Raw genomic sequence first — 16,248 nt, 5'->3', positions numbered from 1 at the left:
TGCCTGCTTCTAAATCCTACATACCCTTCAAAGCCCAGTGTAGGGCAGCCTCCTCCCTGAAGCCTTCGGGGATTGCTCCAGCCAGCTACAAACCCCCCACCCTGCACTCGAGCTCCCCTCCACCCAGGTGCTCCGTCTCCCAGGCCGGCCTCTGCCCTCGGCCGCACCCCTGGGAGACTTGTCAGCTGCGGTTTGCCCCTCTCTCGGTCTCGGCAGGCTGGAGATAAGAGGCTGAGGGGCCTGTTGACTCCGTCCAGATAACACGTGTGGGCTCCCTGGGTTTAGCCCTCCCTGGCTGACACCTGGGGAACGCCAAGGGCGGGGGGAGGCACAGGGAGAGAGCAAGGAAGCAGGCGATGGGAGCTGAGGCCAGGGACGCTCCGGCTGATGTAGGGAGGTGAGCTGCAGAGACTCTGCCCTCCCGATGCTCGGTGGGAAAACGGAGACCCTCCCGGGGGTCCTGGGAGCAGGACTTCTTGGAGTTAGTCCAGGGCCGCCAGGTGCGTGTACGTGCTTGAGATACCCCCAGCTTTCCGTCTGCACCGGTGCCTCTCTCCAGGGCCAGAGGATCCAGAGATGCCTGGGAGGCTATCCCTCCCCACCCCCAATCCGCCCCCCCCACGAGCGGTGGCCCGCAGCCAGTGACTGACCATAAGGAATAGAAAAGGCAGGCTCCGTTGCACCCTCAAGGCAGTTCTGTGGAGCCAGCCCAAGTCCAGAGCCCCTCCCGGGATCAGGCTGGGGCCAGACTCCACCTGACCCCCCTCTGCCCCCCTCTGCTCTGGGCCCTCCCTTAAGAAGTCACCAGCCAAGAACCCCCGGCTCAGGCTCTGCTGGCGGAAAAGCCAACCTGACTGGACCCTCTCCCCCTGTCCCCCTCTCCCCGTCCCACCGGCCTCTCTCTGCCCCAGTGTTTGTGCTGTTTAAACTCCACCAAAAATGTCACGGGCAGGTTTCTCGCCTCCCTTCCAAACTCCCTGATAAATTCCACCGGCTGGGCAACCCCAGGAGAGGCTTTCTGGAGCACGGAACCCCATAAATCACCCGCTGCCACCCCGGTGTGGGCAATATCTTATGTAAAAAGGCGTTTCCCGGGAGCACCACCGGCAGGAAGATCCTATTACCAGCCGCCCCATTAATTACAAAAAGTCAAGTCAACCCTTTGCTGCGATTTTTTATCTTAAGTCCCCAAACTGATTACCGTCACCAACCCGCCCCCTTCCACCCAAAAAAACCCATGAAAAATAAATGTTTGAAGAAGAAATACCCAAGTCCCTCCTTTTGGGGAGAACCAGCAGAGAGAGAAGTGGGTGGGAAAGGGCCTTTTCCCCTTCCTTTTAAGGTAAAAGTGCGTGAGGGATTTAATTTCCTTGCCTCCTGGACCCGAGGAAGTAGGGGCTACAATTCGTCCCATATTACAGACGAGGAAAACTGAGGCTGGCCTGCAGTTACTGGACCTAAGCTCTTTCTCCTGAGATGAGTGGGCAGGAAGTGGGCTGGGCTGGGCGTTTAAATACCTGAGTCACTCCCCACCTCTGATTCTTTCCAGCTGGGAAACCGGGCAGGTGAATTAACTTCTCTGAGCCTCGGTTTCCTCTCCTGCAAAGTGAGGGCTGACGGCAGTCCTCGAAGGCCTCCAGGGAGAAGACAATAGCAAGCTCAGAGGACACCAGCCAGGCACGTCCCTTGCCTGGGTGGCTAGCGGCCTCCCCACTGGTCGTCTGGCTGCCAGTCTTGAGGCTGCCCCCTCCCCGTCCCCACCCTGATTTAGGATCAAAAACACCCATCACCTTGGCCTACAGGGCCCTGTATCATCTGGTTCCTGCCCAGCTTTTGGGATCAGATCTCAGCAGTCAGCAACTTCTCCTTATTCAGGCTTTGGCTGGGGCCCTGAGAGGGTCAGTAACCTAGTCACAGTCACACAGCACAGCCACAGCAAAGACGGTCCCAAACTCATTGCCACCTCGGGTTGTGCCAGATCCGTGCTGCACCACCAATCCATGAACTATCTTTACTGTTACCTAATTCATAGGTTTGTTATTTTTTCAAATCCTCATGAGAGAAACATCGATGGGAGAGAGAAACAGTGATCAGTTGCTTTCCTACATGCCCCGACCGGGGTTCGAACCCAAAACCCAGGCATGAGCCCCTGACTGGGAATCAAACAGGATGTTGCTCAACCGACAGAGCCACTTGAGGCCAGGCTAATTCATATGTTTCTTGAAGCCTTAACTGCTTTTTAGAAAGAAAATGTTATCACCCTCTAAATGGAGAAACAGTATCGCTTCCCAGAATTAGATAGTAAGTGTTGCAATAACAGCACCAGGCAGAATGAACGTCGCTACATTGTAACCAGCTTCCCTGGGCCGGCAGCAGGCCCGGTGTTTCACCTGCAGTTTCTTAGAGGCGCATTTAAGACTCGCTAGCACCAGACAGAGGCTCTTCCTAAAACAATCACCTGAGGATATTTTTTCTTTCTTTCCCCCCCAAACATGTTTTTATTGATTTGAGAGAGAGAGAGGAAAGGAGAGGGAGGGAAGGACAGAGAGGAGCCTCGCTTGGCTGCCTCCTGCATGCCCCCTCCTGGGGATCGAACCTGCAACCCATGTGTATGCCCTTGACTGGGAATTGACCCCTCGACCCTTTGGTGCGAGGGCAGGCGCTCTAACCGCTGAGCCACACCGGCCAGGGCTCGCTGCTATATTATTGTTAGTTCATTTAGTGTTGGTTGCTCAGCAGCCTGCTCCATGCCAGGCACTGCTCCTAGACTATGACCTATGTGGCCGTATTTAACCCTTGCAGGGACCCTGGCTGTTAGATACTATTGTGCCCTTTTTACAGACGGCAGAGCCGAAGCTCAGAGAGGTTGCGTGCCCAGCGTGGGGTCACACCGCCCCTGGTCTCCAGCTGCTCACAGCCTGGGATGAAGGAGGGAGCGGGCTGAGCGGGGCAGGTGCCCGGCGGGCATCGCGAGCTCGGCCGGCTGCCTTATCCTCACATGGTTTGACCGTGGACTTGGGGCCCCTGCGGCTGCTGAGAGGAGAATTTCCTATAAGGTTTTCCTTCATTGAGAAAAGGGGTAGTTGAGCCCTGGCTGGTGGCTCAGTTGGTTAGAGATCTGCCCGATACTCCAAAGTTGCGAGTTCGATCCCCAGTCAGGGCGCACGCAAGACTCAGCCAGCGATACGTGAACAAGTGGAGCGACAAATCGATGTTTCTCTCTCTCTCAAATCAATAATAACAATGATAATACTAAAGGGATGGTTGAGAACCTGGGTCTGTTTTTAAACCAAAGCTTCAAAAACCAAACGTGCACCCCACCCCCTGGGGACCAAGCGCATTCTGGCTCTGATGTCCTGGGCGAGGCCTGAGCTTCTGCATTTCTACCCAGCTTCCCGCTGCTGCTGCTGTTGGTCCGTCGGCCACACCTTGAGTGTCGAGGGGCTAGAAGATGTGAATTCTGATCCCAACACCTCCATAAACCCTCTGTGGCCTCTCAGGCCAGTCTCTGGCCCTCCCCGAGCCTCGGTTTCTTTCCCCGATCAATGGGGGCATTGCCTTACCTCTGGAACATTCTCTGGAGAATAAAAAAATAGGAGCAGAGTTGTCATTCTCTGTGTGCATGCCACAAAGCCACGGGCACCTGCTGGGGTGAGGGGTTTCCTCCCAAGGCTCCCAGGAGCCCATGGGCAGGTGCTGGGGGGAAGCAGGGGGTGGTGGTCCCTGAGCCCCAGCACAAAATGCAGAAAGAGGGGGCCAGGCCTGGGAGAGGCGGTGGAGAGGTTCCCGTTCATCACAGAAATGGCCCATTTGCAATGATCGGTTGCCCAGGTGTTAATAACGCTAATGGCAGAGGAAGGGTAAACTCGGTCACTCGGCTGAACAGGAGAAATATGCAGAGAAGGGCTCGGGCTCCCATAAATCAGCCGCGCGCAGCGCGACCAGGGAGGCAGGACTTAAAATTCCGGTCAGGAGATGGGTCCTCTCATAATCCGCGCTGGAGAGGTAATTTATTCTGTTTATATCTTTTTACTGCACGGCGAGGCTCGGGAGCAGGGCCCCTCCACAGCCATTCTGCATTTTAAATATTAGTCCTAAGCACAGTGGGTCGGCTCTCACGCTCCGCGGGGCGTTTATTTCGGGACAGGGGGACAGGGATGGGGGCCGGGGACAGCGTGCAGGATGGGGCCAGGCACACGGGTGTGAATGCGCAGTGTCGTCGGGAATTACAGCCCAGAGGCGGGGGGGGGGACGACACACACACACACACACACACCTTCCCTCTCCCCCAGGGCGGGAGGGCGCGAACGGGGGGGGGGCCGGCTGGCCCCCTCACCTGCAGGCTTCGAAGTATTTTTCTTTCCTCTCAGAATTCGTTTATTTTGAAATGATAATAAATACAGGCGATGGGGAGATAGAACGAGATGAACAGATACATTAATGGACAGGGAAGTGGGGGGAGAGAAAGAAACAGGGGCGGGCTCGGGGAAGAGGAAGCCGTTGTGCCTCTTGACCTTGGCGGTTTTCTTAGGCTCTTGGCCCCTCTGGGCAGCTTTGTTTAACCCGGGAAGGCGTTTGAACAAAACCCAGGGAGGTTGCTGGCAGGAGGAACTGGCACTCATCGGACCCTTTCTTAAACAATCTCTTTTTACAGAGGCTGGAGAGCATTCGTTTTATTCATTCACTCATCCATTCATCCATTCATTCATTCATTCATTCATCCATCCATTCATTCATCCATCCATCCATTCATTCATCCATCCATTCATTCATTCATCCATCCATCCATCCATTCATTCATTCATTCATTCATTCATTCATTCACTCATCCCTCCATCTGGGTCGTTACTAGACAGAGTGAGGCTTTACCAGTGATGGGCTCTGTCCTGGGCCCAGGGACAACGTGGGGCCTGGAAGCAGAGGTTCTTGATTGAAAACCTGGCCCTGCTTCTCCCCAGCTCTGCGACCCCAGGCAGCTCACTTCGCTTCTTGGGCCTCAGTCTCCGCGTCTGCAAAATGGGGCCTTACCACACTCATCCTGCAGGGGCGCTGCGAGGGCTGAACCGGACTCCGGGCCAGGCTGCCGGAGCCGTGGTCCTGCACGTTCGGAGGCATGGGGATGAACTGGGGAGCTTGACAAATGAGAAACCTCCTGGTACCACCCCAGAGAGCGATTCCAGAGCGAGTGTGTAGGGGTGTGTGTGTGTGAGTGAGGGTGGGGGTGGGGACTGAACCCGGGACCTAGATTTCCTGAACCTTGGCCACAGGTTAAATTTATATCGCTTCGATGTGGCCGAGAGGTCACTGTGAGCCCATTTCGCAGAGGAGCAAACCAAGGCTCAGAAGGGTGATGGAGTGACCAGGCAGGTGGTCTCCTGGACACCACGACCCTGCCCTGGCCTCTTCCCCTCCCCCTCCCAGGTGACTTCTGCTCCCAGCTCTTCTCACTGGTGAGCGCTCAGAGGACGGCCCATGGGGAGTGAGCCCCACGTGTGGCTCATGACCCCAGAGATGAGCAACCCTCTGGAAGTCTGGTTTCTGGGGCCACCCTCTGAGACTGGAAGACCCCCCTCCCCCCCAGGGTCATTCAAGTGTCCCCTGGCACGAGAGTGGTCTTCTGTCCCCTCCGTTTCTTTCACACTGAAGTCGTGGGATTCGCAGGCTCTGTGTGTATATGTGGATGATCTCTTGTTCTAAAATGAAAGAGAGTCTGGAAAGGAAATACATCAGCTACATTACCACAGAGCCCGAGATTCGGGGTGGTTCCATTTTCTCTCTTTTGTTTACCTGGAATTTCTAAATTTCCTTCAATAAGCAAGTTGCATTTGTCAGACAAAGACAAAGGCACAAGGAGAGGAAAGATAAAGCCAGGCCGCCCCGCGCTGTTCTCCAGAAGCCCACAGAAAACAGAGGAGCAGGGCTCTCTGCCTGTGTGCACCCCCTGGGGGCCCACGTGTCCCCATCTCCTACCCCCTTCCTTTCCTGCTGCCGCTAAAATGGGCAAGACCCCCCCCACCCCAAGCCTGGGCGCAGAGGATCCAAGGGCAGGACCCTCTTCCATTTATTTTCATCTCCATCTGCAGTGTCCAAGCCAGAAGGGAACGTAGGGAGCGCTCTTTCCAATCCCTTCTGTAAGTAGGGAAACTGAGGCAAAGAGGGAGGGGCCTGTCTTTAGGCAGCGGCCTCAGGCCTAAGCCTTCGGCCATGAAGGCCACGCACGCACCACACGGCAGCCGCGGCCTGGCTCCCGGGCTCCACGCTCCCGACACAGCCCCGCAGGCAGCAGGCGTCCGCTCCCCAACCGGGGGGGGGGGGGGGGGGGGGGGGGGGGGGGGGGGGGGGGGATTCTGTTTGTTTGTTTTTGTAGCACCTGGAATTGCCTGGGGCATAATTAGGAGGGAGCTAGACTCTGTGGGACACGCTGGGGACAAACAAATCACACATCAAATATTTTGAAGGTTTGCTGGGTGCCCGGCAGGCGTGTGGGAGCCGGGTGCTGTAGGAAGCGCGGGGAGATGCTGTTCCCGCAGCACAGGAGCTGCCAAAAAAAAAAAAAAAAGCAGCCCCCTTCCTTACCTGATAGCTCCCAAAAGAACTCACTTCGACCAGGAGAGGTCTCTGCACCCATCGAGTCTGCTTTTATGCCAGAAACAAGAACCAGAGAAAATTGTCCCTTTCATTCTGAGCGACTATGAAGACAGACAAAAAAAGAAAACACACAGCACTGAGGGCAAAAAAGAATTTTTTTTTTTATTAATCTTTCTTTTTAGAAAAGTTGATTCTGTTTGTGTGTTGTTTTTTTTGTGCTTTTTTTTTTAGGTTTTTTTTTTAGGTAAACCTTTCCGCTTCCCCTCCCCCACTCTGCCCACCCTCCTCTTAAAAATATAAAAATGTCCAGCCCCAGTTAACTAGAGTACAATAAATAAACAGTAAACACAAAAACATACTTTATTTGTTTCTTCTTTATACAAAATAAGGAAACTAGAAGCGTCCAACTTCCAAAAAAGTGTTAATACTGTACATCCTGACGGCCCAGCCTCCAGGCCCAGGGCAGGGAGGGGGGGTCGGCGGGCCGGAGCCCAGAAATCTCGGCGCCCGGCCCAGGGAGGGAGCAGGGTGGGCGAGAGTTCCAGTCCGGCCTGGACCCCCCCCACGCCCCCGGGCTCAAAGGGGAGTCAGGAGGGGGTCGCCCGGCCCGGCTGGCGGCGCTCCGACGGCCCCGCCTTCCCCGAGGCGCTGACCTTGATCCTCCAGAGCGGCCGCCAGGGGGCACCCGCGCGCAGGCCGACGCGTTTCTCCCGGCGCCGCCCGTCGGTGTTTCGGGCGCGCTCCCCGGCCGGCGCGCTCTCTCCACCTCTCTTCCTTCTCAATGTGTCCCCTTTCCCCTCTCTCCCTTCAGTCTCTCTCTTTTCTTTATCATCTCGTTTGAAAGACGGGGAGAGCAGAGTTAGACATAAGATGACCAAAATGCCACTCGGGTTGCGGGGGGAGGGGGGGGACACTCATCTCCGCCCCTTGGTCTCAGCCCTCTCTTGGTCCATGGAGGTGGTGGGTGGGGGTCGGGGGAAGTCTGGAGCGCGCTCGAGATCGCTTGACCCTCTGCGGTATTGACTTTGGTCCCCAGAAATTGCTCGCGACTGCCAGGAGAGCGCTGGCGGAGGGCCGGGGGTCCTGGAGAGCCCGCGAGGTGGCCGTGGGGGTGGGGGGGTCGTTCCCCCTCCGCGCGCGCGCGCGCAACTGCGGCGCCGCTGCGGGTTCAGTGTGGACCCGAGAGAGAACCCCTGGGGCGGGGGTGGGGGGAGCCCCAGGCCGCCGCCGCCGCCACGTCGGGCGTTTTGGTTTGGGGAAGGCTGCGTCCCGGCGGTGGCCTGTCCCGACGGCCTTACCACACGGCGGCCTCGTTGAGCTCGGGGTTGGGGTGCGACAGGGGTCCGCTGTAGCCGCTGGCACCGCTCATGGGGAAAGGAGGGCTGGGCCCCCCGCTAAACACCTCGCCCGGCAGGGGGTGCAGTGCGCCCGGCAGGCCGGGCTCCGGGCTCGGCGTGTCCGGGTGCGAGATCATGTCGGTGAACCTGGGGTTGTCGGCGGCGTGCGGCCCGGCCAGCGGCGGCTCCAGGGCGCCCAGCGGCGTCGAGCCGGGCCCCGAGGCAGCCAGAAAGCTGGAGTCGGCCGGGGACTGCGCCTGCGACGGCGGGCCGTGCGCGAAGAAGTCGTAGTTGCCTCCCGGCGCGTAGTAGTCGCCTTGGTAGTCTGCGAAGGGCACGGGAGGAGACAGGGCGCGGTGAGAGACGGCCGGGGCAGGGTGGGACTCGCGGGGCTGGGGAGCGGGCCCGGGAGACCCCGGCCAGGGACGCAGGCTTGGGGCCGCCGGGAGAGGACGTTCACCGGGGACAACGCGACGCGGACTCGAGGTTGGAGACCCGCGGAGAGGCCTGCAGAGACCCAGGGAGAGGGAGGCCCGGAGCGGCGCGGACGCAGACCCGGGGGTCAAGTTGGGGAGACGGCCAAGGAGAGACGCCGTAATGGGGAGAGACTTAAACTCGGAGAGACGGAGAGATGCGCCCGGGGAGGCTCGGAGACGGCGGAGGACAGGAAGTTCCCTGACTCAGAGATGGAGAGAGACGCAGAGACAGAGTCTTAGAGTTGGCGAGAGAGACGCAGAGAGTGGGAGACACGGAAACTGCGAGAGACAGAGACGGTGAGAGATCCGCAGGGGACAGAGTGAAGGGGGACAGAAGAGGGGACCGAGCTGCACGAGTCGGAGACAAGAAAAGAGACCCAGGGATGGCGCGGAGAGGTCGGAGGTCGAGTCAGGCAGATAGTCTAGGAGATGCCAAGAGGGCCGCGCGCGGTTAGACACACGCGTGAAAAACCCAGCTAGAGACCCGACCCGAGAACGGGACGGAAGGTCTGGAGAGACGGATGCGCCCAGAGACCCGGGGATGCGTCAGAGACAAAGTCAGAGACCCGGAGGCTGAGAGGCTGGAGAGGCTGGAGAGGCGCAGGGCGAGGGTGCAGGGGCGACAGGGACCAGAGCGCGCAATGGCTGAGACCCGGCGGCCACCAGGCCGGGGAGATGCCGGGACCTGGGCGTCGGGACCTGGGCGTCGGCTGGAGCACCGAGGGGCTGGCGAGTTGGGCGCGGGCACGGAAACCTGGACGCGGGCACGGAAACCTGGACGCGGAAGCGCGCACGGAGGGCTCAGGCCCTGTCCTTCGGCCTCTGCGCCCCGCCGAGTACAGCCCTGTGCCCCCTGAGCCCCTGATTTTGCACCGGCCTCCCCTGGGCCTGGAACCCAGAAAGCTGAGCCCCAGCGGCCTGGGAGACCCGGAGGACGGCTCAGCATTCTCTGGGTCATGTCCAGAGTCCCCCCGGGGCCCGGGGGAAAGGCTCGGGCCTCCGGTCTCACTCGGGTGGTCGGCCAGGACACCCAGGTTCTGAAGCATCTGGGAACATTGAGCCCCTTTGAGAATCTGGCGACCGTTTGGGGCCCTCTCTCCACAAAAAGGCTCCAATGTGCGTTTTGCCCACAAATTCAGGAGGCACAGGGACTCCGGGTTACAAGCTTGCGCGTTCTCAACAAACTGTTCCTGACCTGCTCTCGAAGCCTCTCCCCGCCCCAGACCCTTCCGGACAGCCCGCTCCCATCCCCCCAGGCCAGCCCCTGAAGGGTTGGGGTGTGGGACCCCACGGGAGGAGCACCTTGTAGCCCTCACTGGTGACAATAACCCGCTTTGTACGGCGGGAAAACCAGCGCGCCCCGGAGGCCGGAGTCCCCTCAGCAAACCCACACCCCCTGCTCAGTCCTGGGGTCTCCGTCCGCGGGCGAATTCCGGAAGCCCCCTGCCACTCCCCTCCCCTCTCCAAACCCTGAAACCAGCCCAAAGGGAGGTGTCTGCGGGCGAGGCTTGGAGACGGTTCAGGCAACGGCCAAAACGGTCGCCAGGGACTTTTTAGGAACCACTCACTCCATCCTTTGGGGACCTGAAGCGCAAGGTTGGAAGCACGAATTTGGGGCCCGTAAGGGGCTGGGATGGGGGCCGGCAGGGGCCCGCAGCGAGCAGGCCGGCCGGCCAGGGCCGCGGCCCCCGCGCGCCGCGCGCCGCCTCCGCCCATATGGCGGCCGGGCCGGAGGTAATTGGAACAAACGCCGTCTGAACAGGGCACAAAAGCCGCAGCTGGGGCTTTGTCCGCGCTCCCACGGGGAGCCGCCGGCCCGCCGCCCGGCCCCTTTCTCGCCCGCCGCCCGCCGCCGCCGCCGGGATCTCCCAGCGCGGATTAGGCGGGGCTGCCTCGCTGGGGCTGGGGGGTCCTGCCCCCCATTCCCATTCCCGGGGAAGAGGGGCCCGGGTGTCCAGGTCCCCACCCCTGCCGGCAGACGCGCGGTGAAAGGAGCTGGCGGGATGGGTGGGGGTGCAATGTCCTCGGGGAATCCTTGGTTAATGACCCAGGCGGGGGGGCGGGGATTCCGGCCGGGAGCGCCCCAGCACCTCCTTGCGCGGGCCGAGATTTTGTGCGGAAGGGGCAAAGTTAGGCCGAGCGGTCCCCGAGTGGAGAGGCCCCCGAGTGGAGAGGCCCACCACCCGGGCTGTCCTGGGCCATCCGTCGCAGAGCCTCTTACCCCAAACCACAGCCACAATTCCTGGGGACCCTGCCCAGATCTGAAGCTCTAACCTCCCAGGCCTGCGGATGTACCAAGACCGCATCCTCTTTCCTGGGTCTGCCCCCGCTCTCTCTGGGGGCCTGGCCCCCAAACGCCCTTTTCTAAGAGAAGTCGCCTCTCCCCAAACCGAGCTACTAGCCCCCAACCCCCGCAGGCCTGTGGTACTGAGCAACTCCGAGGGGAGACCCAGCTCAGGCATGGGCACTCCGGGGGCTCCCCAGATTCAGAGGCTCCAGAACAGAGGGGGGGGTGCCCTCCTTTCACCCACAATCTGGGAAGGGGAGGGCGCTGAGCATGTGCTGCAGTGCCCCGGAGCACAGGGAGTCTCCCCGGCCCTGGGTGGCGGAGCTGGAACGGTCCGGAGGAATTGGAGGGGTGGGGGAGAGGAGAGAGGAGAGAGATGGGGGAAGGAGAAGGGGAGGGGTGACCAAGAGGAAAGTTCACCCGGACCCAGCCCGGGACATTAACCACGGAACGGCTCTTTGCAAACTCCCGCTACTCGCCCCTGCAGCCCCCACGACGGAGCTGGGAACTGGTTGGCCCAGTCCTTGAGCCCTCAGCTGCCACTAGACACCCGCGCGCTTGGGGCTGGGGAGTGGGCTTGAGTCCCGCCCAGAGCCACTGACTGCCCCTGGCTGCCCCTGCCAGGTGCCTGTGGGCACAGAGCCCAGAGCCCGCGGGGCAGAACCCAGAGAGCAGGCTGGGGGACGGGGGGGGGGGTGAACCCCGACTCTTCCATCCCTCCCGCCAGCACTGCCCTCCAGTGCCCGAGTTCCTGCCAGTGCCCAGTACGCCGGGCGCGGGCATGGCAGGAGGGAGGCTGCTTGTCCCGGCGGGCAGGGCGCCTGCGGGTCTGCGGGTGCCCGGCTTGTATGACGGGTGGGCGTGTGTAAGCCAGCGGACCTCTCCGGGTGTTTGTCGGGTAGTGTATCCGGGGTGGAGTATACCTGTGTGCTCGCTCTCATGTGTCCCCGAGGTCTCCGAAGTCGGTGTGCCCGCGTGTCCCGTGTGGATGTGTGTTGTTGCTTGCCTGGTGTGTTGACTGCATCACTGGGAACCCGTGTGTCTGATTTTGCATCCAGGAAGGATCTGTAGGTGAGCGTGTGTGTGTGGATGTGTCTGTTCAAGTGTGTCCATTACTGTCCAGTGTGAGTAGGAGGGGGGGGTCCCTGGGCAGCCAAGAGCTCAGGATGGGCTCTGAGCTCTCCGACCCCAGAAGGCTGGGGGCCTCGGTGTAGGGCAGAGCATCTCCGGGGGGCCCCCTTACCTCCATAGTAGGTGTATGGAGTGGACCCCAACATTTCGGACTCGTCCAAGCGGCCACCCAACGGACGCATGCGCCTCGGACTCCGGAAGAAGGCGTGTCTCCGGGCGCCCAGTGCGCTTAGCTGTTTCATCCTGCGCTCTTTGGACCGTCGGTTCTGGAACCACACCTGGGACCAGAGGAGGGGGCAGTGAGCTCGGTTGGGGGTGTCCTCTCCCAGCCCGGGGCCGCCTCTACTGGGTCCTAGCGCCTCCTGTCCTCCAATACTACCCGAGGCGGGGGCCGGGCCGGATTAGGCCGCAGGGGTGGAGAGGGGCCTCGGTGAACCAGCCAAGGGTGAAGGATTTTGCGGACCCTTGGGGCGACTCATAAAGACTCGGGCTTCCCGGTCCTCGGCCTGCCCGCGGCCTGACGGCTTTATAAAGGCCTCCCGCCCGGCCTGGGCCCCACCCCGGCTTCCCAGCCGGACTCTGGCCGTATGTCTGTCTGCCTGCCCAAGCATGGGCCCGAGGAGGAGGCACGTGAGGAAGTCGCCTTCTTCTCTGCTCCGTAGATGAGAGGAAGGGAGGGGGCCTGTCCCCAGCAAGGCTTAAAACCCTCCTCGAAGGGGCAGAGGCAGGATTCAGAGAGGTGGAGTGACTAGTGACTTTGGCTAGGAGTCTGACCGGAGCGCACCGACCCGGAGCGCACCGACCTGGAGCGCACGGTCTGCCGCGGGGCTCCTCTGAGCCTCCCAGCTTCTGGACGCTTCGGGGCTGGGCAAGGGGGATGGGAGGGGGCCCCGGGCCCGGCCGCACCTGGATGACGCGCATGTTGAGGCCGGTCTCCTGCGCCAGCTGCTCGCGGATGTGGCGCGTGGGCTTGGGCGTGGCGGCGAAGGCGGCCTTGAGCGTCTCCAGCTGCTTGGCTTTGATGGTGGTGCGCGGGCCGCGCCGCTTGGTGCCCGAGTTCTGCTCTTCGTTTTCATTGTTGGCTGTCTCCTTGTCCGACGACGTCGAGTTGTCCGTCTCCTTGGGGTCGTCCTGGAGCGGGTCCTGGAGGTCCGGGGACAAACTGCGGTCCGTACAGGACGACACTGCGGGCGGGCGGAGTGGGAAGCGGACAGCAGCGTGATTGTGGAGCCCGAGGCCTCCACAATCGGGTAGCCGGTTCCAGCCAGCCCAGGCCACGGCCTCCCGCGCAGGGTTCTCTCGCGAACCCCGAGACAGCCCCTCCCCCAGGGGCCCCGCGTCCGCCCGCCGCCTCCAGGCCGGGCTGGGCCTCTGGAGCCGCCGTCTCGAGCCTTCTCAGCACTTTTCACCTATTGCCTGAGAAAGGAGGAGGCGCGCCCTCCGGAGAGCCCTGCCTTCTCTCTCCTGGGGGCATAAGAGGAGGGCACAGATCCCCTTGGGGCCTCAGATCTCCCTCTCCCTTCTCTCCTTCCAATTAGTGTCCTCCCAGGGCAGGTGGAAAGGGGAATTAATTGCCCAGCTCCAAAGCGGGAAAAGTGGCAACCTGGAAAAGGCCCCCGAATTGGAGGGGGGCGGGAAAAGAGCTGGTGGTCAGGCCCTGGAACTGCCTGGTGGGTGATGGGGGGTGGAGAGCTCCGAGTGGGCCTGCGGAGCGCACAGGGCGGGAAGCGGAGGGCGCCAGGCCCGCTGGCGGAGGAGCGAGGCCCCTACCTGAGTTGAGGCTGCCCTCCTTGAGGCTGGAGGAGCTCAGGTAGTCGTCCTTACACACGAACTTGTTCTCGTCGATGACGTACAGCTCCTCGCCCGTGGACAGCTGCTTGTTGCAGACCATGCAGGTGAAGCAGTTGAGGTGGAAGACTTTACTGCGGGCCTTGCGCACCAGGTCGCTGGGTGAGATGCCCTGCGCGCAGCCGGCGCACTTGGTGCCAAAGCGCCTGCAGACACAGCACAGCCGGTCACCTGTGCAGCCGGCCCCCCTCCAGTCCCCCGCCTCTGCCCACCCTCTCTCGCTTCTGAGAAGCCTTCGCTTCCACATCTGTCACACGAGACCTCGACCCTGTGCTCCCCCTCTGGAGCACAAGATTCCAGACAAATGTCCTGGGTTGTTCTTAGGCCCGTCATGCCTCATTCAGATTTATTTGGACTCCGCTGGCTTAGAGCAATGGGCACAGCCCTCAGCCACGCAGAGGGCCCAGAGCACCCCAGGATGCTCCCGGACCCCCACATCCATCTGGGATGCTCGAGGCAACCTCGCCTCGCCAGGTCAGGAAGGCTTTCAAGCCAGGCGGGCGGGATTTGGACCCTACTTGTCCTTGCCTCCTGGCTCCTTTCCAGTCCTCTGGGGCCCAGCGCCGCCAGCACTGGAGAATTTCCAGTCCCCGCTGTGGGACGCACCAGAGCTAGTCAGGAGCCTGTGGACAGCAGGGCCTCAGAACAGTGGACTCTGGGAAGCAGGGACGGAGTCTCCAGTCCCCCAACATCTCTGGCCCTGGCAGGCAGCGGGGAAACATGACCAAGGGTGACCCAACACCTGCATGGCCAGCACCCGGGTCGCTCAAATCCCCCCTTGCCCGCGTTCCTGGTCTAAATCCTTTCCTTCCTCTGTGAGCCCTGGGAGGAGGCCGGTCTCCTCCGAAATGGGTGGCACAGACCTGCACTAACGGGTGAGGTGCGGGTTGGGGGAGGGACAGGGCCCAGGACTTTGGGGCCCCATATCCACTCACACCCAGGTCTCTAAACAGGGCGAATTTGGGTGACGTTGATGTAGTGAGGGCCTTAGAAGCCATAAGTCACTTTTGGCTTTATCGGGCAGCCTAATTGGCCATATGCACCTTATCAAAAATCATTAGGCGCTTTGCAGTCCCAGCCACATTAGGGGCCTGGGTTCTCTGGGCGTGGGGGTGGGGGTGGTTTACACGTGTAAAGGGGAGGCTGACATTTTCTCCTATTCAAATTCCCCAGTGCTGAGCCGCCTGGCTCCCGGGTGTTAATCGCAACCCCCCCTTCCCTGGGCCTGGAATTCGCACTCACAAAGCCGGTTTTCTGTGCGGGTGGAAGCAGGCAGGGCTGAGCTGCCCAAACCCCCACAGCCTTCCAGGCCACCCCTAGGCATTGCCCAGCTGGGGAAACTGAGGCCCAGGGGAGTGAGCCTCCTGGGCCTGCCTGAGGGCCCCTGTGCCCAGCAAGGGGAGTGATACAGCCCAGGCTAGACCTGGGAGGTCCTGATTCCCAGCTTGGATTTCCTTGGTACTTTTCAACATGGGAGAAAATATTGCAGGAGTTGGAGTGAGGGGATAGGAGGCAAAGGTTCCCTCCTCCCAACTTCAGAGGAAACCTGGCCGAGCCCCTCTGGGAAGTTTGTGTGTCTCCTGGAGGGCTCTGGGGCCGCGGCTGCCCTGCCTGGATGACAGCCTCTTGGCAAAGGTAATCCTTCTGGTGGGGGAAGCCTCCAGCCACCCCCGACTTTGCAAAAATCCTTTCTCTCTCAGAATCGGGCTTGAAACTTCCACCCTGGAGCTGCAGCCGCTGGGAAGGGGCAGAGACGGGTCGGGAGCAAGTTTGTCAGAGCTTCCCGCGGCCGCGCACCTCCGATCCAAGCCGGCCCGGAGGAGCGACCGTGAGGCTGCGAAGCAGCTTCCTTTTAGCTCCTCTCGGCCCCAGGCCCTTTCCTTGACCAAGGACAGGAGGAGAGCAGTGGGCTGCCCGCTCCCCTTTGGAGCTGCCGAGCCCGGGAGGCTGGGGTGGGTTTCGTGGGTCCCCTTCCCCAGCGCCCCAGCAGAGCGCGCGCAGCTTGGGCGCGCAGGCTGCGCGGCCCCTTACCTGAAGAAGTCATTCTTGCAATAGAGCTTGCCCTCGCGCGAGAAGCACTTCTCCGAGAGGTTGGTCTTGCACTCGCAGCACTGAACGCATTTGATGTGCCACGCGCGGTCCAGCACGTTCAGCAGAAAGCGGTCGAGGATGGGCCGCTCGCAGCCGGCACAGTGCACCATCATAGCCCCGCGCCCCGGCGGCTCGGGCCGCCTCGCCCTCCCTCTGGGCCCCCGGCCCTCGGGCCCCCCGGCCCAGCCGCTGCGCTCCGCCTCTCGTCTCGGCAGCCGCCGGGCGAGTCCGATCCGGACCGAGACTCAGCCGGTCAAGTCCTCGGGTGCCCGCTGGCCTGGCGCTGGGCCGCCCGGGATGGGGTGGGGCGCGGCGGCGGTCACAGCCTCCTGCCCGGGGCCGCGCGCCCCGCCGCTGGTCCCGCGCTCCCCCAGGTGTCCTGGGCAGCTGCTGGCCTGGGCGCTGCTGAGCGGCTGTCCCCGGCGGCGGCGGCACTTTCCCCCACTTTCAGGCGGAGCGCATCCTCATCTTTGTGTGGCCGCCGCCTAAT

At 61.5% G+C, this 16,248-nt stretch overlaps 1 protein-coding gene across 1 annotated transcript; it reads right to left on the bottom strand.

Moving 5' to 3' along the window:
* Positions 1–6,830: 6,830 nt before the first annotated feature.
* On the bottom strand, positions 6,831–15,871 carry LHX5 (LIM homeobox 5; the record flags this gene model as incomplete). The annotated part of the gene is made up of 5 exons (XM_081122923.1): positions 6,831–8,250; positions 11,932–12,097; positions 12,726–13,003; positions 13,590–13,813; positions 15,699–15,871. The coding sequence occupies 5 exons, from the start codon at positions 15,869–15,871 to the stop codon at positions 7,883–7,885; spliced, it is 1,209 nt and encodes a 402-aa protein (XP_080979049.1). The 3' UTR covers positions 6,831–7,882.
* Between the last annotated feature and the right edge of the window lie 377 nt (positions 15,872–16,248).

The sequence above is a fragment of the Miniopterus schreibersii genome (genome assembly GCF_964146895.1).
Source record: "Miniopterus schreibersii genome assembly, chromosome: 20".
NCBI lineage: Eukaryota > Metazoa > Chordata > Mammalia > Chiroptera > Miniopteridae > Miniopterus > Miniopterus schreibersii.
Note: the sequence above shows the minus strand (reverse complement) of the source record. Positions and strands in the feature narration are given on the sequence as shown.